Genomic DNA, 21,250 nt, shown 5'->3' on the forward strand with positions numbered 1-21,250 from the left:
GCTTTTGGTTATAAGAGTCTCAAGGTCTTCAGAAGAGGAAGCTATAATGGTGACTCTCCAGGCCAGAAAGACATGTCCACGTGAAACAGTGATAACGAGACGTATTATTCCTGGCAATTCCATTCAGTCTCAGTTAACACATCCTAGAAAATCTGGAGGTAAATAGTGAGACTTTCTCCCAAACTTTTAAAAGTTTCCTTGAACTTTTGACCATTTGATTTGTTTCATGAATACCTGAACTAAAATGGGTCAGTTAATGAACCCTGTAAGAAGCGTGAAGCAAGGTAGAGATTGTCTGGGGGGTTCTGCTCTGAGCAGACGTTGCTATTACCTCTGCGGATTTGTACGCTTCAGGGGTGACCATTTTTCCCCAAACTTTCCATTTAATTTCAGCTTTTGGACAGAAATGTCAATGAGCCTTCAATTACATATCTTAAAAGTTGGGAGAAATGTCAATGAGTCTTCAATTACATATCTTAAAAGTTGGGAGAAACAGATTTGTCCAGTACACTATTGTATTTTTTCTTTAATGGGCATTATAGAGTGTCTGATTTTGCATAAAACCCATAAGTATATATGTATATGTTTACATTTTACAATTTTACCTCTTTGACAGTAAGAATTTGAATTCTAGGGGCTCCTAACAGATCCTAGATAAACACATGTTCAGGGTAGACAAGGAGGGCACACCGGGCACCCCAGCACTTGCGATAGAATTATCACCTCCTGGGTTTCCTTGAAGGGCATCTTGGAGCTCGTGGTGACTCCTCCCTCCTGAGTCTGACTTGGGGTCACCTTCCCTGCACTCTGCTGATGTGCAGCCAGGGCATGGATATTCACTTTAACATTGGACAAAGCAAAGCTACACTGTATGATAAATCTGCCCAAGAGAAACCCTGCAGCACACAGCCCACCCCACACCCCAGTTAAGCTCCCCCCAACCTTCCCTCAGATCATTGGAGTTTATGTTTTGGGCTTTTAGAAAACTAATTTTTTATTTTTTATTTTTATTTATTTATTTTTTTTTTGAGACAGAGCCTCAAGCTGTTGGCCCTGGGTAGAGTGCGGTGACATCACAGCTCACAGCAACCTCCACCTCCTGGGCTTAAGCGATTCTCTTGCCTCAGTCTCCCAAGTAGCTGGGACTACAGGCGCCCATCACAACGCCCAACTATTTTTTGATTGTAGTTGTCATTGTTGTTTTGGCAGGCCTGGGCTGGGTTTGAACCTTCCAGCTCTGGTGTATGTGGCTGGTGCCTTAGCCACTTGAGCTATAGGTGCTGAGCCTAATTTTTAATCGAAGTCTGAGTTTATCCTAATCAGTGGGATCTTTTGTTAGGTTCTAGAAAAGATTCTTCCTTGGGATCTTTGCTTCATGACATTGGCAGGATCCAAGACTGACGTGAGCTGAGAGATTGAGCATTCAGCTTTCCTTAGTTCTTTTTAAAACCCTGTTTCCATTCCTGTTACTCTGCCAATGTCACCCTTACGTCAGGAGGCTGTGACTCGGCCAAGGAGGGGAGCCCCTCTGCCTTCCACCTTCATCCCTATAGTGTTTGCCCATGCTGCCCTGTCAGCTCACACCCCTGAACTTCCCCCAGATCCTCCAGGGCTGAGTCTCAACGTTCTTTAATGCCTCCAGCACCAAACATGGACCTTGATGGGGCTGGCAGTTAACGCCTCTTGTGGAGCCCCATCCAAGGTAGCTGTGTCAGCTGCTCTGGGCAATTTTGGAAAATGGGATTTGACTAACACCCAGTCTAGGGAGATTAGAGGAATGTTTCATGAATCCTGCTTCATTTCTGTTTTAAGCAAGTATTGTGATTTTAAAAGCAAGCTACAAGGAAGTCTACGCTCCCCTGTGCAAATTTAATGTAACGTCGATGCCGAAACCTCCTCCTGGGGAGAAGCTCTACCTGTGACCCAGCACTCACAGTGGCAAGGTCTCCACCCTAGTTCTCTCATTGCCCTTCCTGGAAGGGCAGGTGTATGGCGTCTGGGCGTCTGCCTGGATCTATCCATTAGCACCAGGCGGTGTGCTGGTCTGCTCACTGTTCAGCTCTGGGTGACGTCCTGCATGAGGCTGACATGTGACATGTCTTAAAACTGAGGCATGGTGCAGTGCTGTGTGCTGGCTTTACTTCCTGTTTCCTCTAGGTTTGTTTGGCTTTAGAAACCTTCTGTGAGGAAATTGATTTTATTAGATATACTTTATGGTATTTAAAATAATTCACATTACTTATTACAAAAATAATAATTCCTGACTATAGTGTGTCTGTTACCAGGATGGGGGAGGGGAATGTGGGGTTCCTCTCTGTGGCCTTGATGACAGGATGGGTGGTCCTGTGGTGGAAAGGGTGTCGGCTGGCCTGAGAGGCAGGCTCCTAACTCCAGCTGCACTTACGTGACCTTTGGCAGATTCTTCAACTTCCCCATCTGCGTCGTTCTGACAGGTGGTTTGTCTGGCGGGTGTTACTGGCCGCCTGGTGCACAGCAGGGGCTGTGTCCACCCTGGAGGTGCCCTAGGAATGAGGTCTGGTCTTCTGCAGAGGTGGGGATACACCATCCACACCTCCTTCCATGTTGTTGTGGGGCCCCTTGTGCATGATTTGCCGTTCAAAGCCAGGGCAATATTGCTTCAGTCCTGGGGTGACCAGGTCCTGGAGGGCCAGGAGCCTGGAGTGGGGCTGACATGTTGAGAATGGGCACAACCATGGGAGCATCAGGCCACACCCTAACCCACAGGGCCCAGGCTGGGCTGCAGGCACCCCATCATCCCTGGCTCTGAGAGTGTTCTTGGGCATTTCATCTCAAGGTTCCCTGGTTTTTTTTTTTTTTTTTTGTAGAGACAGAGTCTCACTGTACCGCCCTCGGGTAGAATGCTGTGGCGTCACATGGCTCACAGCAACCTCTAACTCTTGGGCTTACGCGATTCTCTTGCCTCAGCCTCCCGAGCAGCTGGGACTACAGGCGCCCGCCACAACGCCCAGCTATTTTTTTTTTTTTTTTTTTTTTTTTTTTTTTTTGCAGTTTGGCCGGGGCTGAGCCACAGGCGCCGCCCCAAGGTTCCCTGGTTTTAATGCATCCTCTTGCCTCTTGGATGTCTCTGGGTGTCACATCTGTGCATTTAATGTGGCCTTGTTGCCCCTTGTTGCCTTGCAGATGTCTCATGCAGCCACCAGTGCCTTCTGCCGTTCTATTAAGCTGCAGTGTGAGCTTTACCCCTCTAGAGAAGTGGCTATTTGCTTGGACCCTTACTGTGGACTTGGATTTGTCCTCTGGTGCCTCTGCAGGTGAGATTCCTCTTTCATATCTTTTATATATATATATATATATATAAAAAAATCATACTTTCCTCTTTCTAGGCCTTCAGCCTGGCCAGGCAGCCCCCAGCATAACATCTCAGGAGGCCCAGCCCGCAGAGCTGTCCCCTCGTAACAGGCCCAGCCCTTGGGGACATGGCAGTGCCTGTGGGGTGTCCCACTTCACCCTCTGGAGCATCAGTCAGTTCTGAGGCATCCTGGGAGATGTCTGCTTTGGCCCTGCATTTCTCAGGAGAGTCTGGGCTCTAGGCACATCTGTGCCTCTCTGTCCTGGTGTTCATGCCTGTCCTTGGCTTTCTCTTGCATTAGGAACATGGCAGGTTTCTGTCACCTTTGGGCTTCTCCCTGACTATTGGTTGGCGGAGAATGTCTGAAATGTGTCTCTGAGGGGTAAGACCTTCTGGGGGTGCTGGAGCCTGGCTCACAGCTGGTGCTCCGCAGATATCTGTGGGATAGACAGATGTGTCTTGGCATTTTTTTTCTGATTGTTCATCATAGAAATTTTAGAAATATAAAATACTATAAAGAAGAAAATAAAGCCATCAACAATCATACTGCCTAACAGAGTGGTACCAATAAATACCCACTTTTAGCACTTTGCAGGCAGTGTTTTCTGATGTAGCTATATTTATTAACATTTTAAACATACGTAGGGCATGATGTTTGCTGTGACAAACACTAGATGCATCAGCAGCTCACATGCTGCAGTGTTTTGTCAGTTTTGTTTCATCTCTATAATTTTTCCCCTTTTTTAACAATGGGGTTTTGAAACTAACACAAATATTATATGATTTCCCTCACAAATCTTTATGGATACAATTTTATAAATAAATATACATTAATATATTTATGAAACCGAGATGCTACACTATGAAATTGGTTATTTTTCTTAATATCCTATAGTGAATTTTTTCATGTCCTAAATCACACTTCTAAAACAATTGTTTTTAATGCATTCATATTTAATAGTATTGATTGGATTAAAATTCAGTCCTATATTTTTGGAAAACACTGGCCTTCTGATTAGGACAACTAAACTCTTTGAGAAAGCAAATAGAATTGAACAAATGAAATATTTAATGATTTTTTTTGCCTTAATCCAAAATGCAGTATCATTGTTATTTTTTTGCTGGGAAGGTAAAGCATACTAGTGGGGTAGCTGGCCACAGTGCCCTCAATGTGTGTGTCCAGTGGGCAGGAGGGCAGAGTCCACTCTGAACACCTGCCTCTGTCAGGTGCCTGCATGCGACTGGCAAAGTGCAGTCGTAAAGCCATGGTCAGCAGACAGGAGACCCTGCTCTGCAGGCTGCCCACAACCACACCCCTGATATCCAGAGGTATTTGTGGATGGGAAAGTAAGTTCTCAATGTGAATTGCTGATTCTGGTAGAGACTCACAAGGGATTTCCAGGTTTTGATAAACCTTCATTTTATTGTTGTCTTTTGTGCAAATGAATTTAGACGTCATAAGATCATAGGCTTCTCTTGATTGCAGCAGTAAAATAAATGTATAATAGCTGTAAACCTCTTCATTTTCTGAAATGCTCTATAGAAACAAATCCCAGCGGGCTTACTTCATAAAATACAAAACTTGTGTCCGACTAACACCAAAGTTAGAAATAGTAAGAATGTCCCTTTCCCGTGCAGTTTGGTAGATCTGTGACTGGGTGGGGTATTGCAGCTTGGGTGGGAGGAGGAGTATGTCCATACAGAGAGGAGTCTGGCAGGAGCCAGGCAGGTGTGGAGTGCAGGTGATCAGAGCTCTTTCCAGGAGGGAGGTCAGCTTCCCACCGCAAGCTGGAGATGAGTCTTCTTAGAAATGCTCCTGTGGGGGCTTTCATTGTCATGTAGACGTCACAGGAAGCATACCTAGATGCCCAGGTGTGCAGGTGACTATACTGAAGCCTGCAGGTGGCTGTAACATTATGGTAAGTATTTTTGTGTCTAACCATACGTTTGAATAGGAAAGGTACACTGAAAATTCAGTGTAACATAAAACCCGGTGCACCTGTACTGGGCCTGTCCCAGGGACGGAGCTTGCAGGGTGGTGAGTAAAGGGAGGGCCTGAATTTGACTGGGCTGATGCAGACTCTGAACATGCTGTGCACAGAGGTTACACTACATTTATTTTTAAAAGTTCTCTTTCTTCAGTAATAAATTAACATTTACTGTAAATTTCTTACGCTATAAACTTTTGAATTTTAACTCGTTGACTCTTGTAATAATGCTTAGCTTAAAACACCAACACGTACAACTGTACAAACTTTCTATCCATATTCTATAAGCTTTTGCCCATTTTTGAGTTTTTTTTATCTTTTACTTTTTTTTCTTTTCTTTTTTTTTTTTTTTTTGTGACAGAGTCTCACTATGTTGCTGTGGCGTCACAGCTCACAGCAACCTCAAACTCTTGGGCTTAAGCGATTCTCTTGCCTCAGCCTCCCGAGTAGCTGGGACTACAGGTGCCCACCACAACATCTGGCTATTTTTTGGTTGCAGTTGTCATTATTGTTTAGCAGGCCTAGGCCAGGCTTGAACCCGCCAGCTTTGGTATATGTGGCCTGTGCCCTATTCACTGAGCTACAAGGCACCGAGCCTATCTTTTATTTTTGAAACTTTATTAAAAATTAAGATATAAGCACACATACTGGCCAAGACCTATACAGGAAGGGTCTCAAATGTCACCATCTTCCACCCCCTATGTCTCATCCCACTACGAGGTCTTCAGGGGCGGCAACACTTGTGAAGCTGTCATCTCCTTTCATGACAGTGACTGCTAGAACCCATCCTGAGGTGGTTTCACATTTGACTTTTGTTAACAAGTAGGAGAACATTCTAAAGTAACAGTAGAAAGTGTGACACGGTTGACATGCAAACTGGCAATATAGCTGGTTGTCACTGTCACACGCTGTGTACATTGTATGCTGGGCTTTTTTTTTTTCTTTCTTTGAGACAAAGTCTCAGTCTGTCACCCTGGCTAGAGTACCTTTAGCTCATAGCAACCTCAGACTCCTGAGCTCAAGGGATCCTTCTGCCTTGGCCTCCTAGAGTGCTGTGATTACTGGCGTAAGCCACCACACCTGGCTGGGTGCTGGCCTTGAGCACAGCTGGCAGCCCAGTGTGTGTGTTTGCACCAGGGTCACCAGTGACATGGGGACATATCGCCCTATACGTTACTCAGTCACAGCATCGTTTGACGATAGAAATTCTTTGTCTTCATTGTTGTCTTCTGGGACCATCGCATGTGCGTCCATCATTGACCCAGAGGTCTTCATGTGTGACTGTATTTAAGAATAAGGAAACTCTGTTCCTTGGTGTTGACAGAGGTTGGTACAAAAGCAGAACACGAATGATCAGCCATAATTTTGTGTGTGAATGTGAATTAATGCCTTTCAACAGGTGTTGATATGTTTAGAAATAGCTCATGTGTGCTGTGTGTGCCCTTGAACCCATGCACACGTGTTACTAAGTTCTGAGGCACCTGGCACCCTATTCTGCCCATGAAATACCCATCTTCCTCCAAAATTGACTCGGGCTCCTTTGAGGAATGGCTGATTTCAGGGCTGGAACAGGATGTGTACAGATGATTCTGGAACATCATTTTAAGCTATAAAGTAGGGAAATGCTCAAAGAATGATGGGGCCATGTCAGAAGAGCCAGTTTGAAAGGGCTTCCACTGGCCACAGTGGGGACATTTTGAGCATCAAAATAAAGATTACAACAGATTACAACACTCTGAATATGATATAAAGTGATCTAACTATTCAGATGTAAATAAATGAACAAATCAAAAGCTTGGTGGGAAACAAGGACTTACATAGCAGCCATCCTCAAAATAGTTGTTAACCCTTAAGGGGAAATGAGAAACTTGACAGTGCGAAGCCTGGACTGTGTGATCAAAGTGATCAAAGTAAGTGCCGTAGGCAGAGTTGTGGCAGAGTCGTGGCAGAGTCGGCCTCACTTGGCTGGGAGAGGATGATGCCATCACTCCTGTGATGCTCCTGCCAAAGATGCTTAACTCAGATCTCACCGTGGGGGGGGGGGGCGGGGCAGGTGGCACAGCTGCCTCTAATCTTCACAGATCTCTGTGGGGAGAGGGAGGCAGAGAAGCAGCTCTTCCGGGCAGAGGATATGAAAAGCTGACAGCTTAGCCACAGCATCTAGTCTGAACTGACCTATTGCTACAAAAGATGTAATCAGGACAAACAGTAAAACTTGGACAGAGTCTGAGTTGGGATGGAAGAAATGTATCTGTTTTCTAAATTTGATGGATTAGTTAGTTCATGTATTTGGTTGTTGGAGATGCCATCCTAGGGGTTGTGGAGTATCAGGGCAGTGACTTACCCATCAGATGATTCAAGGGGGAAAAGTTACTTTGTACTTAGAACTCTTCTGTAAGTTTCTTTGTTTGAAAGTTTAAAAAATATTAATGCAAATAGTTTTTTATAATCTTCATCCTAAAACTTTCTTTAGTCATAGAGAATTATTTATCTGAGAATCATAATGGAATCATCTCAAAATATTTTTTAAGATCCTAAGTGTGTGTTAAAGGTATGTCAGCCCATATTCATGGACTGGAAGATTCAATATTAATATGGAGCTTTTCCCTAAATTATTCTGTAGATTCAATGTAATCTTTATGAAAATCTCAGCATGTTTTGTTGTTTTTGCTGGAAATTGACCATATGATTCTAAAAGGAATACCCTGGCATAAAAGACCCACAATGTTCAAAACAGTTTTCAGACAGAATAACAAAGTTGGGGAATTCAGACTTTCACTTCAGAAATTACTGAGTAGTTACAATAATGAGATTCATGGCATTGGCATAGTGATAGAGTAGTGGACAGATAGATAGTATCATTGAAACAGTACTGAGAGTCCAGAAATAAACCCTTATATTTAAGGTCAAATTGATTTAACAAAGTTACCAAAGCAATTCAGTGGGGGGAAAGATAGTCTGTTCAACAAATGATGCTGGGAGAATTGGACATCCATATGCAAAAAGGTTAATTTAAACCTTTACTTTACATAATATAGAGAATTTATCTCAAGTGGATCACAGATACTAATATAAGAGCAAAACTTACTAAAATTTTAGAAGAAAACGCAAGGGTAAATTATAATCTCTGGTGGGGCACAGAGTTCTTGGACGTTGACACCAGAGGCACAATGCACAAAAGAAATTCTGATAAATTGGACTTCAACAAAATTTAAATGTTTTGCATACCAGAAGCCACAGTTAAGAAAGTGAAGCCTGGAAGAAAAAGTATCCAATGTACTCATCCCTACTATGAAGCTAATTTATAGTTTTCACATGAAGGCTATCACCCAACTATAGGACAAGAATATGGGAAAAGTGCCAAGGAAGGGGAAGGGAGGGGGGAGGTTAGGGTGGAGGGAGGGCAATGGGTGGGGCCACATCTACAGTGCATCTTAGAATGGGTACAGGTGAAACTTACTAAATGCAGAATACAAATGTCTACATACAGTAAATAAGAAAATGCCGTGAAGGCTACATTGAACTGTTTGATGAGAATATTTCAGATTATATATGAAACCACATTGTACCCCTTGATTGCACTAATGTACACAGCTATGATTTAACAATTAAAAAAAAAAAAAAGAAAGAAAGAAAGTGAAGCCTGGCAAAGATTCAAACATGGGTAAGAGACTTGCATAGACGCCTCACCAAAAGAAGACAGATAAGTGCCCAATAAACTCACAAAAAGATGTCTGGCCTTAATGGAAGGAATGCACTGCAATTAAGACCACAGCTTTTCACCCACTGGAACAGCCCCTAACCAGAAGGACAGAGTGATATTGTTGGAGTCATATTTCATGACTGCAAACTTGTACTACTGAGCAGCAGTAACCAGGGAGGTGGGAAAGATTGGAATTCTAGCACATGGTTGGTGGGAATATAAAATGAATGAACCACAGTTTGGCGTGATCTTCCAGATCCTCATACATCTACCACATACTTGAGAGCAAGGGAAGTTTTTTTTTTGCCTGAAGTCAACAAGCAATCTAGATGTCTACCAGCAGGTGGATGGATGGACAGTGTTGTTGCATCCATGCAGTGGAAGCTGCCACAGCCTGGGGAGCTTCAGAAGCACTGTGCTAAGTGAAAGGAGCCACACTGGAAAGGCCGTGCAGTACAGTGTTGTTACGGGAAATGTCCAGGAAAGGCAAACCTGTGCAAAGTGGAGCAGTGATCCGCGAGGGCTGGTGATGGGATAGATTACAGATGGGCACAGGGATCCCATTAGGGTAATGGAATGTTCTAGAACAGTATTGTGGTAATTGTACAATTCTGTAAACTTGCTTAAAAATCTGTCTTAAAATGTGTGAATTTTATGATATCCAAAGTATACCTAAATGAAAATGGTAGTTTATTTAATAAAAGCATTTCATTGGGACAACTGAAATGTGTAGTGAGACCCAGGAGCTCCAGACAGCAAGCCCATGAGGTCACGAGTGCTGTGCGGCTGCCCTGCTAGGTGCCCAGGTTGAAAGTAAGAGTTTCCAACTGTATGTTTTGTTGGGTTAATAATCTAAAATCACTGAATTACTAATGTGCAAATTTATATTAGGTGCCAGAATGTCTTTTTAATCATTGTTCTTTTCGAAGTTAAGATCTAAGCTAGAACAGCTCAGGTTCCAGAAATTCTCAGAAACAAATGTTTTTAAAACAAGGACTCTGATTGTGAATAGGTCTATTTTGTCATAGGGTTATTTACGCCATTGCCAAGAAACCAATTCTAGCTGACAAGTGCAACAGTTAATCAACGCTTGTTGGGTTGAGTAGGGTCAGGGAGAAAGTTGTAGCTGAGTTTTCTGTTTGTATTCTATTGTCAGGGTTTATTAATTTTTTCTTAATGTTGACTTCCTATTCACAGGGATGAGGAGAGAGGTGAAAGTTTAATTTTCACAAGTGTGTTTGACACTCCCAAGCCTTGAGTTCCCATTTTATGTGTTAACCCTTCTGTTTACACAGGTCTTTAACCTTAATGTGTATTTGTGAGAAAACTGGTGGTGGGCCATTTGTGTAAGTTTTTGCATTTTGGATCTCCTTGTGATAGCGGGAGTGAAGTGAAATGCTGGGAACAGGACAGAATAAGTGAGAGGAAAGTCTCACAGGTTTTTTGTTGTTGTTGAGGCATAGTCTCACTGTGTCACCCTCTGTAGATGCTCTGGTGTCACAGCTCCCAGCAACCTTAAACTCTTGGGCTTAAGTGATTCTTTTGCCTCAGCCTCTCCCGAGTAGCTGGTACTACAGGCCCCTGCCACAATGCCCAGCTATTTTTTTGTTGCAGTTGTCATTGTTGTCCAGCAGGCCCAGGCTGGGCTCAAACCCGCCATCCTTGGTGTATGTGGCCGGCGCCCTACCCACTGAGCTATGAGTGCCACCTTATCACAGGTTTTACCTGCACTTTTATTCCCTAAGACAAAGGTTCAGATGGTATTAAGCATATTTGGCGTCTGGCACTGAAGTGTGAAGTCCTTAGTGAAAGAATAGCTGTTTAAATTTGAGCTGGAATAAAAAGAATGAAGGAGATCTGCTGGCCCTGACTGGTGAGTGGGTTGAATGACTGTGGTATTGACAGTGGTGGCAGGTCACAGTGTCCCCTGGCAGGTGGCTGTGATCTGTGAGATATGCGCAGTGCTGGGCTCATGGACCTCATTCTGTTACTTGGTGTACAAGCCCATTTTGGGTCCTGAGATTGTTCTTTTAAGGTAAAATTTTCCATTATTTTTATTTCTTCTTGCTTAATGTTGCCTATAGTCTTCTAGTCAGCTACTAAGGAAAGATTTAACCCTAAGCCATAACCAGAGAGCCTGTAGGCTCATTCTGGCTTCTAAGTGACTGAAAACCATGTGGTCCATGGCAGCAAAGCAAGGCATGGGCTGCCAGTGAGGCCCGTCTGTGTGGAGTGTGGAGCTTGCTGTCATGCTGTGAAAGGGCTGTCCTGGGGAGAGGCTGGGACCAGACCCTCAGGTAGGATCCCCACAGCAGGTGGGGTGTGGTTGGTCTACTCAGCTGGGACTGGACCCAAGTCACCAGTCACCACAAGTGCATGGGAGTCCAGTGTGGCCCCAGGATGTGTCACTGCAGCTGCAGATGTGTTTGCTTTGCTCTCAGACCCCAGTGTATGCATCCCGGAAAGTGATTTTGAGGATAATATGGCCTCAGGGTAAGAAAACCACCAGGACATGCTGGAATGCTGATCATGCACCAGTTGTCAAAACTAGACAGAAACTCTGATTTTAAAAAGCCTCAGTTCTGGATAAAACATCTGAACAAAAGTTGTTACCAACTGCAAGGGCTAGGCTGAATTTGTATGAAAATTTGGATTGATACTATGTTACTTATAAAAGTAGTTGTCTGACCAGATGTTAATTGTGTCTGTTACACAGATGTTTGTTGTAATATTTGATTTCTGTTGAATGACTTAATATAAAGTGATTTTGAAGGACCTAATTTCCCAAAGATAAAATCTTAGTGAAAATTTGACAGAATTTTGGGTGTTATAATTATTGAAATGGAATCTTACTGGTTTTATTTACTATAACTTGTACATTTCCATGCAAGTGCAAATCAAAAGCACCATGAGACACCACATTATGTGGCCACAGTAGCTGCCATCCAAGAATGGAAATAGTGGGTTCTGATGAGGACATGGAGAAGTGAACTCTGGTCATTGCTAGTGGGAATGTAAAATTGTGGGACTGCCATAGAAAACAGTTCGGTGCTTCCCAGAGAAGTTAGACACAGAGTTGCCATGTGACACAGCAGAGCTGCATGTAGGCAGCGACCCAGACAATATAGGTAGACCCACATTCTTGGCAGCATTATCCACAGCACCAATGGTGGAGACCAACAATGTGTCCATCGGTAGACGAATGAATGAGCAGAATGCGATGACACCTGCTTTAAATATCACAAGGCGGAGGGAGGCTCTGGCACAGGCTACGACATAGGAGAGTCTCAAAAACATGGTGAGTAAAGTGAACAGGACAGAGGAGGACAGAAGCTCCTGGGCAGGCAGATTGGTGGGATAGGCAGAGGGGGCTGCGCCGGAGGGAGGAAGGGATTACTGCCGAGTGAGCGGGGAGATGAGAGGTTCTGGGAATAGACTGTGCTGATGGTTCTTCGGTATGAATATGATGATCCTGAAATGTGTACTTAGAAAGGGCCAAAATAGTAAATTTTATGTTATATATATTTTACTACAATAAAATTAAAAAAATTAAGACAAAAATAGCCAATTTACAGCAGAGTAATAATGAGGACCGATATCCCCCCCATGTATTTCTCCAACGATTAAACCTTTTTGAAGGGCCACAGAAGAAGCCAACGTCCACTGCATAGTCATCCCATGGCACCTGTGGGGTTGGGTTCTGGGGCCTTCTTTGGATGCCGTAGTCTGGGGTGTGATCCCCCTCCCCCCCCCCACACACACACAGTTTGAGTGCTGTACTTTCAGTGAATAATAACAAAAAAATGTGTACATGTTGGGTACAGTTTTTCCCCCAAATGTTTTTGCTCTGTAGGTGGTTAAAGCTCTGGGTACAGAGCTCACAGATGCAGGGGATACCTCCTTCCCTTTGAGGGAGAGTAAGTGAGACTCCAGAACACAGGAATGGAGGAATGGAAGCTTGCTCCAAAACGCCCTGTGTTGTGTCTCCGGAAGAATAGGTTTTTACACTGAGAGTGCTGTTTGAAGTAGATTTTGTTAGCACACTTAATTTCCTTATCTTTTTTACTAGTTGGATTTCCTTTTTAGCAATTTTGAGAATTTTGAGATGACGTTGGCCACTTGAAGAGTAGGCATTAAAAACAACATAGTATTTGGGCAGCGCCTGTGGCTTAAGGAGTAGTAGCCGGTCCCATATGCCGGAGGTGGCGGGTTCAAACCTAGCCCAGGCCAAAAACCAAAAAAAAAAAAAACCAACAACATAGTATTTAAGGAAGTCTGATGTGCTATTTTATACATGAAATTTGTGTAGCTAGAAAATCCCTTTTATTTAAATATTAACAGGCAATTTAAGATATTTCATTATAGTATATGACAGCTATTAATGTTCACTGATAGTAATGAAGCAAAAACGATTGAAACTACAAAAATAGTGTTTGCAAATACTTCATTATTTCAAATCCATATTTACCCATTCACTAATCTTCAGAATTAAAATACATAATCTGTCATTTTCTTTATCTCTCTAAATTTGCTCTCTAAAAAACAAAGTAAAATCAGAATGATTATAATTTCTATAGTTTATTGAATCATTTTGGGCGTTTTAAGTAAAAATACGAACTTAAAAAGGTTGGGTGACTAACTTTCATTGTCATAATTTTCTTCCTCTTACTCTGGATGGCAGTTTCTAAGACAGGGCAGGCTCGCTTTCTCTCAGGGGCTGTCAAGTACACATTTTGGGCTCCGTAGTCTCTATCCACTCAGCTCAAAGCCTCGGGAGGGGTTACACCAGCCTCTGGTGAAACTTTAAGAAAATAGGCAGTGTCTGTGGTTTGCCAACTTTTGTTCTGAACTTTGAGACCTTTTTTTTTTTTTAATTGTTAAATCATAGCTGTGTACATTAGTGCAATCAAGGGGTACAATGTGCTAGTTTCATATAAAATCTGAAATATTCTCATCAAATTGTTCAACGTGTAGAGACCTTTGTACCAAAATTCGCTCCCTGTTTTTTCTGCCATGGAAGAGGATCGAGTTTGCCAATGTAGTGGCTCTAAGAGCCGCTGTGACCTGAGCATGTCACAGTGTTCAGCAGTTTTTAAAGTAAGTGCTCACAACGGTGCTGGCTCCGCATTGTAGACTGTATAGTGTTTGTGAGCAGCCAGAATGTTTTCTTAAGCTTCATCTGTGGAGCTGGCTTACTGCCTTGCCTGCCCAAGACACATGGCTGACCCCAGCCATCCCTGTCCTCAGAGTCAGTGTAGCCCTGCTCTGCCCCGCCCCACACTGATGGCCACCTCTGTCTCCACAGCGTGTACTCAGGCCACCAATCCATCCTGATCCCACCCTCCGAGCTGGAGACGAACCCTGCCTTGTGGCTTCTTGCTGTGAGTCAGTATAAAGTCCGGGACACGTTCTGCTCCTACTCCGTGATGGAGCTATGCACCAAGGGACTGGGCTCACAGACCGAATCCCTCAAGGTAAGCCGCTCCCTGCCTGGCCTCTCTGGGGTGCATTATACTAGCAGTATAATCTTACTATCACCTGAAGCTCACAAATAGGTTCTATATGAAAATGTCTTTTTAACATGAATATTTCCCTAGTACCACAATAGTAATAAGCCAAACAATAAAATACTTTGTTGATGTCTTTCTTCTCGCTAGATGGACTTGTCAGATCCCAAGTGTATTTTTGGTCAGTTAAGTTCTTCAGGGCAATTAGCATTATCTGATACTGGTGTTCAAGTAGATAGGTTTTAATTTAGCCACTTATTTTTATTTTCTTTGAAGACCTTGTTTGTAGGTCTGGACGTAACCAAAATTCATTTTACAATTCAGTGAACAGGGTTGTATTTTTATAATTACCATTATGTAAGAATAATATTTCCCTCCATGTAAGCCAAGAACATTTTGGCAGATATATTTTCATGGTAAATTAAGTAATCCCAAATTCTAAGGAAGTAGGAGAGAATAGTCACTGGACCTGTTTGTTTATATTTCGACTAGTCTTCACATATATACAGACTGTATTGTGTGTGTGAGCACACACAGATTGTCCCCCCACACATATGTACAGAGTGTGTTGTGTGTGAGCACATATTGATTGTCCCCACACGTAGATACATATGTATAGACGGTATTATGTGTGTGTGTGTAAGCGCACACAGATTGTCCCCACACACAGATACATATGTACAGAGTGTGTTGTGTGTGTGAGCACATATTGATTGTCCCCACACGTAGATACATATGTACAGACGGTATTATATGTGTGTGTAAGCGCACACAGATTGTCCCCACACACAGATACATTTACAGAGTGCGTTGTGTGTGTGAGCACATATTGATTGTCCCCACACATAGATACATATGTACAGACGGTATTGTGTGTGTGTAAGCACACACAGATTGTCCCCACACACAGATACATACGTACAGAGTGTGTTGTGTGTGTGAGCACATACTGATTGTCCCCATACATAGATACATATGTATAGACGGTATTATATGTGTGTGTGTGTAAGCGCACACAGATTGTCCCCACACACAGATACATACGTACAGAGTGTGTTGTGTGTGTGAGCACATACTGATTGTCCCCATACATAGATACATATGTATAGACGGTATTATATGTGTGTGTGTGTAAGCGCACACAGATTGTCCCCACACACAGATACATATGTACAGAGTGCGTTGTGTGTGTGAGCACATACTGATTTTCCCCACACGTAGATACATATGTACAGACAGTATTATATATGTGTGTGTAAGCGAACACAGATTGTTCACACACACAGATACATACATACAGAGTGTATTGTGTGTAAGGACATACAGATTGTCCCCACACAGATACACATACACAGACTATATTGTGTGTGTGAGCACACACAGATTGTCCCCACACAGAAACATAGGTACAGACTGTGTGGTGGGTATGAGAGCACACACAGATCATGTCCACACGCAGTTACACACACACAGACTGTGTGGTGTGAGAGCACACTCAGATCGTTACACAGATGGGGGGCTGTACCCTTATCACTCTTGCACTTTGTCCCCCTAGTGCCTTAGGGCTCCACAGGGAAACAAAATGCAAGATAAGGGCATAAATAAATTGTGTGATTATTTTAAGTTACATATTTATGTAGGAATAAAATTATAAAGCATAATTATTCCTCATGTCCACCTATGAAAGTGATTGAGTACATTTTCTTTTCTTTTTTTTTTTTTTTTTTTTGTTGTTTTTTTTTGGCCCGGGCTAGGTTTGAACCCGCCACCTCTGGCATATGGGACCGGCGCCCTACTCCTTGAGCCACAGGCGCCGCCCGATTGAGTACATTTTCATCACCTTTCCCTGTTAGTACATGAATAGCCAAAATAAAATATATAATATAATTCAGGGGCTACGAGGCATGTGACTCATTTAATCCTCAAAATGATTTCTCTGAAATCGAAACCACTCTTGTCTACATTTAACTGATGAGGAAACTTAAGTTACAGGGAAATTGAACAGTCTTCCCAGTTTCTTAAATATAATAAACTTGGAGCCAAATTTGGAATTTCTGGTTTCAAGCCTGCTGTCGAACCTGTAAGCTACATTGCCTGTTGGACATGCACATGTGTAGATGTATGATTTGTATTGCTGAGACTTCAAATTGTCCTGCGTAAATGTGTGTGCACAGTCACGTTTATGTGTGTAACCTGAAGTTGTCTTGAATTGTGCCTCCTGCTCGCTCAGGCCTTGGTCAGTCATCTATGTGCTGACACCCTGAGACTGCCTGAGGGACCGAGTGATGGGGTTGGGCAGCTGCCCTCCCCCGGTGGCTCTGGGCTTGCTCACCTTCGCATCCCAGTGCTGTTCCTGCCACAATGTTGTTCTCCCTCAGCCATGAGAGCTTCACTCTGAGCTCCTCCCCATGTGACCCTGCTGTTCTCAGTTGGCAGGCTTTGGGTCAGAGAGTGAGACGTGCACAGGGACAAGGACTCACCTGTGACCCTTCTAGTCTGCTGAGAGCTGCCGTCATGAAGCCATATCAGGGTCTCACGTTCACACCCTGCATCTCAAAGCACAGGCTTCTCTATTTCTGTCCAGTGACTTGTGACCCTTTGAGTCTGCTGGGAGCTGCTGCCGTGAAGCTGTCTTGGGTCTCACGTTCATACCCTGCATCTCAAAGCACAGGCTTCCCTGTTTCTGTCCATGTGTTCTTGCACACCCACGTTCACAAGAACACATCAAATATGCCTCCTTTTCCAAACCCTGCCCTGTAATTCTCTTGTTTTTCCCCATTTTTCTCATTGTGGTTCTTGCTTTTGCTTCTTACTATTGTTTAAATATTTATAATGACATTCTTAATTATTTGAATATCTGTATTTTTTTTTTTTTTTACAACACCCTGGAAAGGTTTAATTAATGGCACAGATTTGGGCAGCCCTGGAAGTGAACAGCCAGGCTGAGTTTGTCCACATGGGGCTTAGGATGGAGTCATCCCTGGGTCACATGGAGCCCAGCACCCTGACAGCTAACTCCGTATCACTGTCCTTACTTCCAGGCACGAGGACTGGACTTGTCCCGAGTGAGGACCTGTGTGGTCGTGGCAGAGGAGCGGCCTCGAATTGCACTCACACAGTCGTTCTCAAAGCTGTTCAAGGACCTGGGCCTGCACCCACGGGCTGTCAGCACCTCCTTTGGCTGCAGAGTGAACCTGGCCATCTGCTTGCAGGTGAGTCTCACATCAGGATGCGCTGGGTCCACATGGACCGCCATATGTGACAGGGACACAGCACAGCACAGAGCTCAGGCACTTTCCTCAGCTGGCACTGAGCTAAATGTAGAACAACATCTTCTAACCACATGCATGTACGGAGCACATATTCGTTTCTTTTTTTTTTTTTTTTAAATTATAGTCTGCCTTTGTATTCATTATTCATGATGCACTTACTGTCCTAGAACATGGTAACTTTTGTAACAGGAATAGCAGTTCACCCCCGCCTCTGCTGTCAGACTTTTTAAAGAGATTGGGCAGTAGACACCATGAGAAGAAGCCCTGTCCAGCTAGGTGTGGTGGCTCACTCCTGTAATCCCAGCAGGGTGGGAGGCCGAGGAGGGAGAATTGCTTCAGGTCAGGAGTTTGAGACTTGCCTAAGCGAGAGTGAGACCCTGACTCCTAAAAAAATGGAAAAACCCGGCCAGGCACTGCGGTGAGCACCTGTAATCCAGCAGCTTCCGGAGGCTGAGGCAGTGGGATGCCCACAGAGTCTGAGGTTGCAGGGAGCTATGAGGCCATTGCACTCTGCTCAGGGGGATAGGGTGGGACTCTGTCTCAACAAAAAAGAAAGAAAGAAAGAAAGAAACCCTGTCCATTGGCGTAGTGAGTCTCATGTCTGCAGATGGTCTGCAAAGGAAATCTCACTACATCTAGTAGGTAGGGGTTGCTGCTGTGATGGCAGCATAGAATAGAAACAGCAACAGTTTATCCTATGAAGTAACTATAGGTGAGCCAGCTCCAGCGAGATGGCCTTGCATCAGCTACGGCTAGAAAGTTATTGTTTTTTTTCTTTTCTGAACCCTCAGTTAAGATATGCCAGTCCTTGGAGATCATTATGCAGATTAGGCCTTCCTAAAGGAAGGAAAGTGGGAGCCAGTGGGAAGTCCCGCAAGCTTGTTCCTCTAGCTCTTTGCAGACTAGCTCAGGGAAGGGCTGTGGAGCTTTCCTCCGAACACGCTAAGGGCCAAAACATGGTGGCCAGCAGGTGCTGGGAAGGCAACGGGTCGGTATGCACCCACCTCCTCTGCCCCTCTGTTCCTAGTCCCAGTGGGATTGCTTTAGGTTGCCATCTGGCTGAGGCTCAGGAACCTCTTGATCAGTTCTCTTCTTGCCATTCAGTTGCATGGACTTAGCTGCTATGTGAGAGAAAGACAGGAGCCTCCACTCTTCCCACGTGGCGGGTATGAGGAGATGGCTTCAGAGAAAGTAGTTACAGAGAGGTTTTTGATTTTCATACGGAAGGTGTCCCTTCTATCTTCCTTCTGTTTGAATTAGCTCCACTTAAAAGTATACACTACTAAATTTTTCTCAACATTCAGGTAAACTTTGTGCTAGCATTGAAATTAATTCACTTTTCTTAGAGGTCACCTAAGAAGTTAGATTTATCTTGCCAAACTAGTTTTTGAAATATTAATGTTTTCCTTCCTTCCTTTTATCTGCTCTGCAAATGTCTATAGCCATCTATTTCCTTAGGAGAAAGGGGGAAATGCAGAACTTGACTTTCTAAATAAATGCCACTCATGTGATGTGCTGTCTTGTGCTCAAGGTGGGGCTTCCACTCAAGGACAAGCCCATGAGAAGGCTCTTGGCCACTGTGTTGCTTATTCTTCTGTGTTTTTCTCCTAAAACATTGGCAAGAGGTGAAAGGAGAAGAGCAGAGAATGGTCCATTTCGAACCAAAGGCCCTGAGCACCTGCTGCTCTGACAGGGGTTGGAATCCTATGGCACCTCATTAGGCAGGGCTGTGTAGACCAAGAAACACAGCAGGACACTTATTTATCTTTATTTACTTTTTCATTTATTTCCCACCACCTGGATCCAAAATGTTTGGGGCGGTGCCTATGGCTCAGTGAGTAGGGCACCAGCCCCATATACTGAGGGTGGTGGGTTCAAATCCGGCCCTGGCCAAACTGCAACAAAAAAATAACTGGGCATTGTGGCAGGTGCCTGTAGTAAGAGAATCACCTAAGCCCAAGAGCTGGAGGTTGCTGTAAGCTATGACACCACGGCACTCTACTAAGGGTGACCAAAAAAAAAAAAAAAAATGTTTTAAGGTGGTTTACAAAGGAGGAGTACATTAAGTAGAAAGTAAACTACAAATAAAAAGAGGTAAAAGAAAAATAAGAGAAAGTGACACAGAGTTAAGAATGATATGAAAAATTAAAACCATGAAAACTAAGATATTCTCTAAATTTCAAACTTTGTATTTAAATGTTTCAAGGCATTTAGAAACTTAGTTTTCACTTTGCCACACCAGAATTAGTAATGTATGTGGAAACAGTAGGAATATTTGGTACAGCTGATAAATTGTATTCTCACAGCACTGTCTCCCCGTAGGACTGTCTGACTGTAGCTTGACTCTGCACATTGGCAGAGGACAGCCCACTCAGAACATGGAGGAGTTCTTATCTCCACAGCAGAGGTAGCTAAGTAGAGAACATTGTCTGGAAAAGAAACAGAGCCCCAGCCACGTGTGGTTGAGTGTTTGTGCTAGGGATGGTGTTGCCTGGTCTTGGGGCAGCTCATGTAGTGCGTGGAGGTGGCTTTGTAGCACTAACATGATCCTCGGCGTCATGTGTGTTTTTGCCAATGCTGACTTGGGACTGACAGTATTTCTTAAAACATCTGATAGGGTGGTGCCTGTGGCTCAAGGAGTAGGGCGCCGGCCCCATATACTGGGGGTGGCGGGTTCAAGCCCAGCCCCAGCCAAAAACTGCAGAAAAGAAAAAAACCAAAAAACACATCTGATAGGCTCTGCACCCGTAGGTCAGTGGTTAGGGCGCCAGCCACATAAACTGGGGCTGGCAGGTTCAAACCCAGCCCAGGCCTGCTAAACAGCAATGATAACTACTACAAGAACAAAAAAAGCCGGGGGCAGCACCCGTGGCTCAAAGGAGTAGGGTCCTGGCCCCATATACTGGAGGTGGCAGGTTCAAATCCAGCCCCGGCCAAAAACTGCAAAAAAAAAAAAAAAAAAAAAAAAAAGCTAGGCGTTATAGCAGGTGCCTGTAGTCCCAGCTACTTGGGAAGCTGAGGCAAGAGATTCGCTTAGGCCCAAGAGTTTGAGGTTGCTGTGAGCTGTGATGCCATGGCACCCTACCAGGGGCAACAAAATGAGACTCTGTCTCAAAAAAAAAAAAAAAAGCAAAAGCAGATGACAACGTGCAGTGGCGTAAGAAAGCCGTACTCAGTGAACAGTGCTGGGAAAATGGGGGAGCCACAAGTACAGTGAAACAGAACCTGTCTCTCACCACACACAGAAGTTAACTCAAGATGGATTAAAGTCATAAATGTAATAGCTGACAACCATAAAAATTCTAGAGGAAAATAAGGAAAACTCTTCAGGACATTGGCCTCAGCAAAGGAATTATGACTAAGACTCCAAAAGCAAACAAGCAAATGAGACTTAAGCTAACAAATTTATGTACAGCAAAAGAAATAACCAGCAGAGTAAATCGGGGAAG

General features: G+C 43.8%; 1 protein-coding gene across 7 annotated transcripts in view; it reads left to right on the plus strand.

The window, feature by feature from the left end:
- The window catches only part of DIP2C (disco interacting protein 2 homolog C), a 265,905-nt gene that overhangs the window by 199,457 nt on the left and 45,198 nt on the right, over window positions 1–21,250 (plus strand). For all 7 annotated transcript variants that reach the window (XM_053572388.1, XM_053572384.1, XM_053572385.1 and 4 more), the window contains 3 exons: window positions 3,163–3,293; window positions 14,328–14,496; window positions 17,571–17,741. In XM_053572388.1, the coding sequence (XP_053428363.1) occupies window positions 3,163–3,293; window positions 14,328–14,496; window positions 17,571–17,741 (471 nt within the window). The remainder of the gene's footprint in view (window positions 1–3,162; window positions 3,294–14,327; window positions 14,497–17,570; window positions 17,742–21,250) is intronic.

Source organism: Nycticebus coucang, chromosome 20 (assembly GCF_027406575.1).
Source record: "Nycticebus coucang isolate mNycCou1 chromosome 20, mNycCou1.pri, whole genome shotgun sequence".
Taxonomy (NCBI): Eukaryota; Metazoa; Chordata; class Mammalia; order Primates; family Lorisidae; genus Nycticebus; species Nycticebus coucang.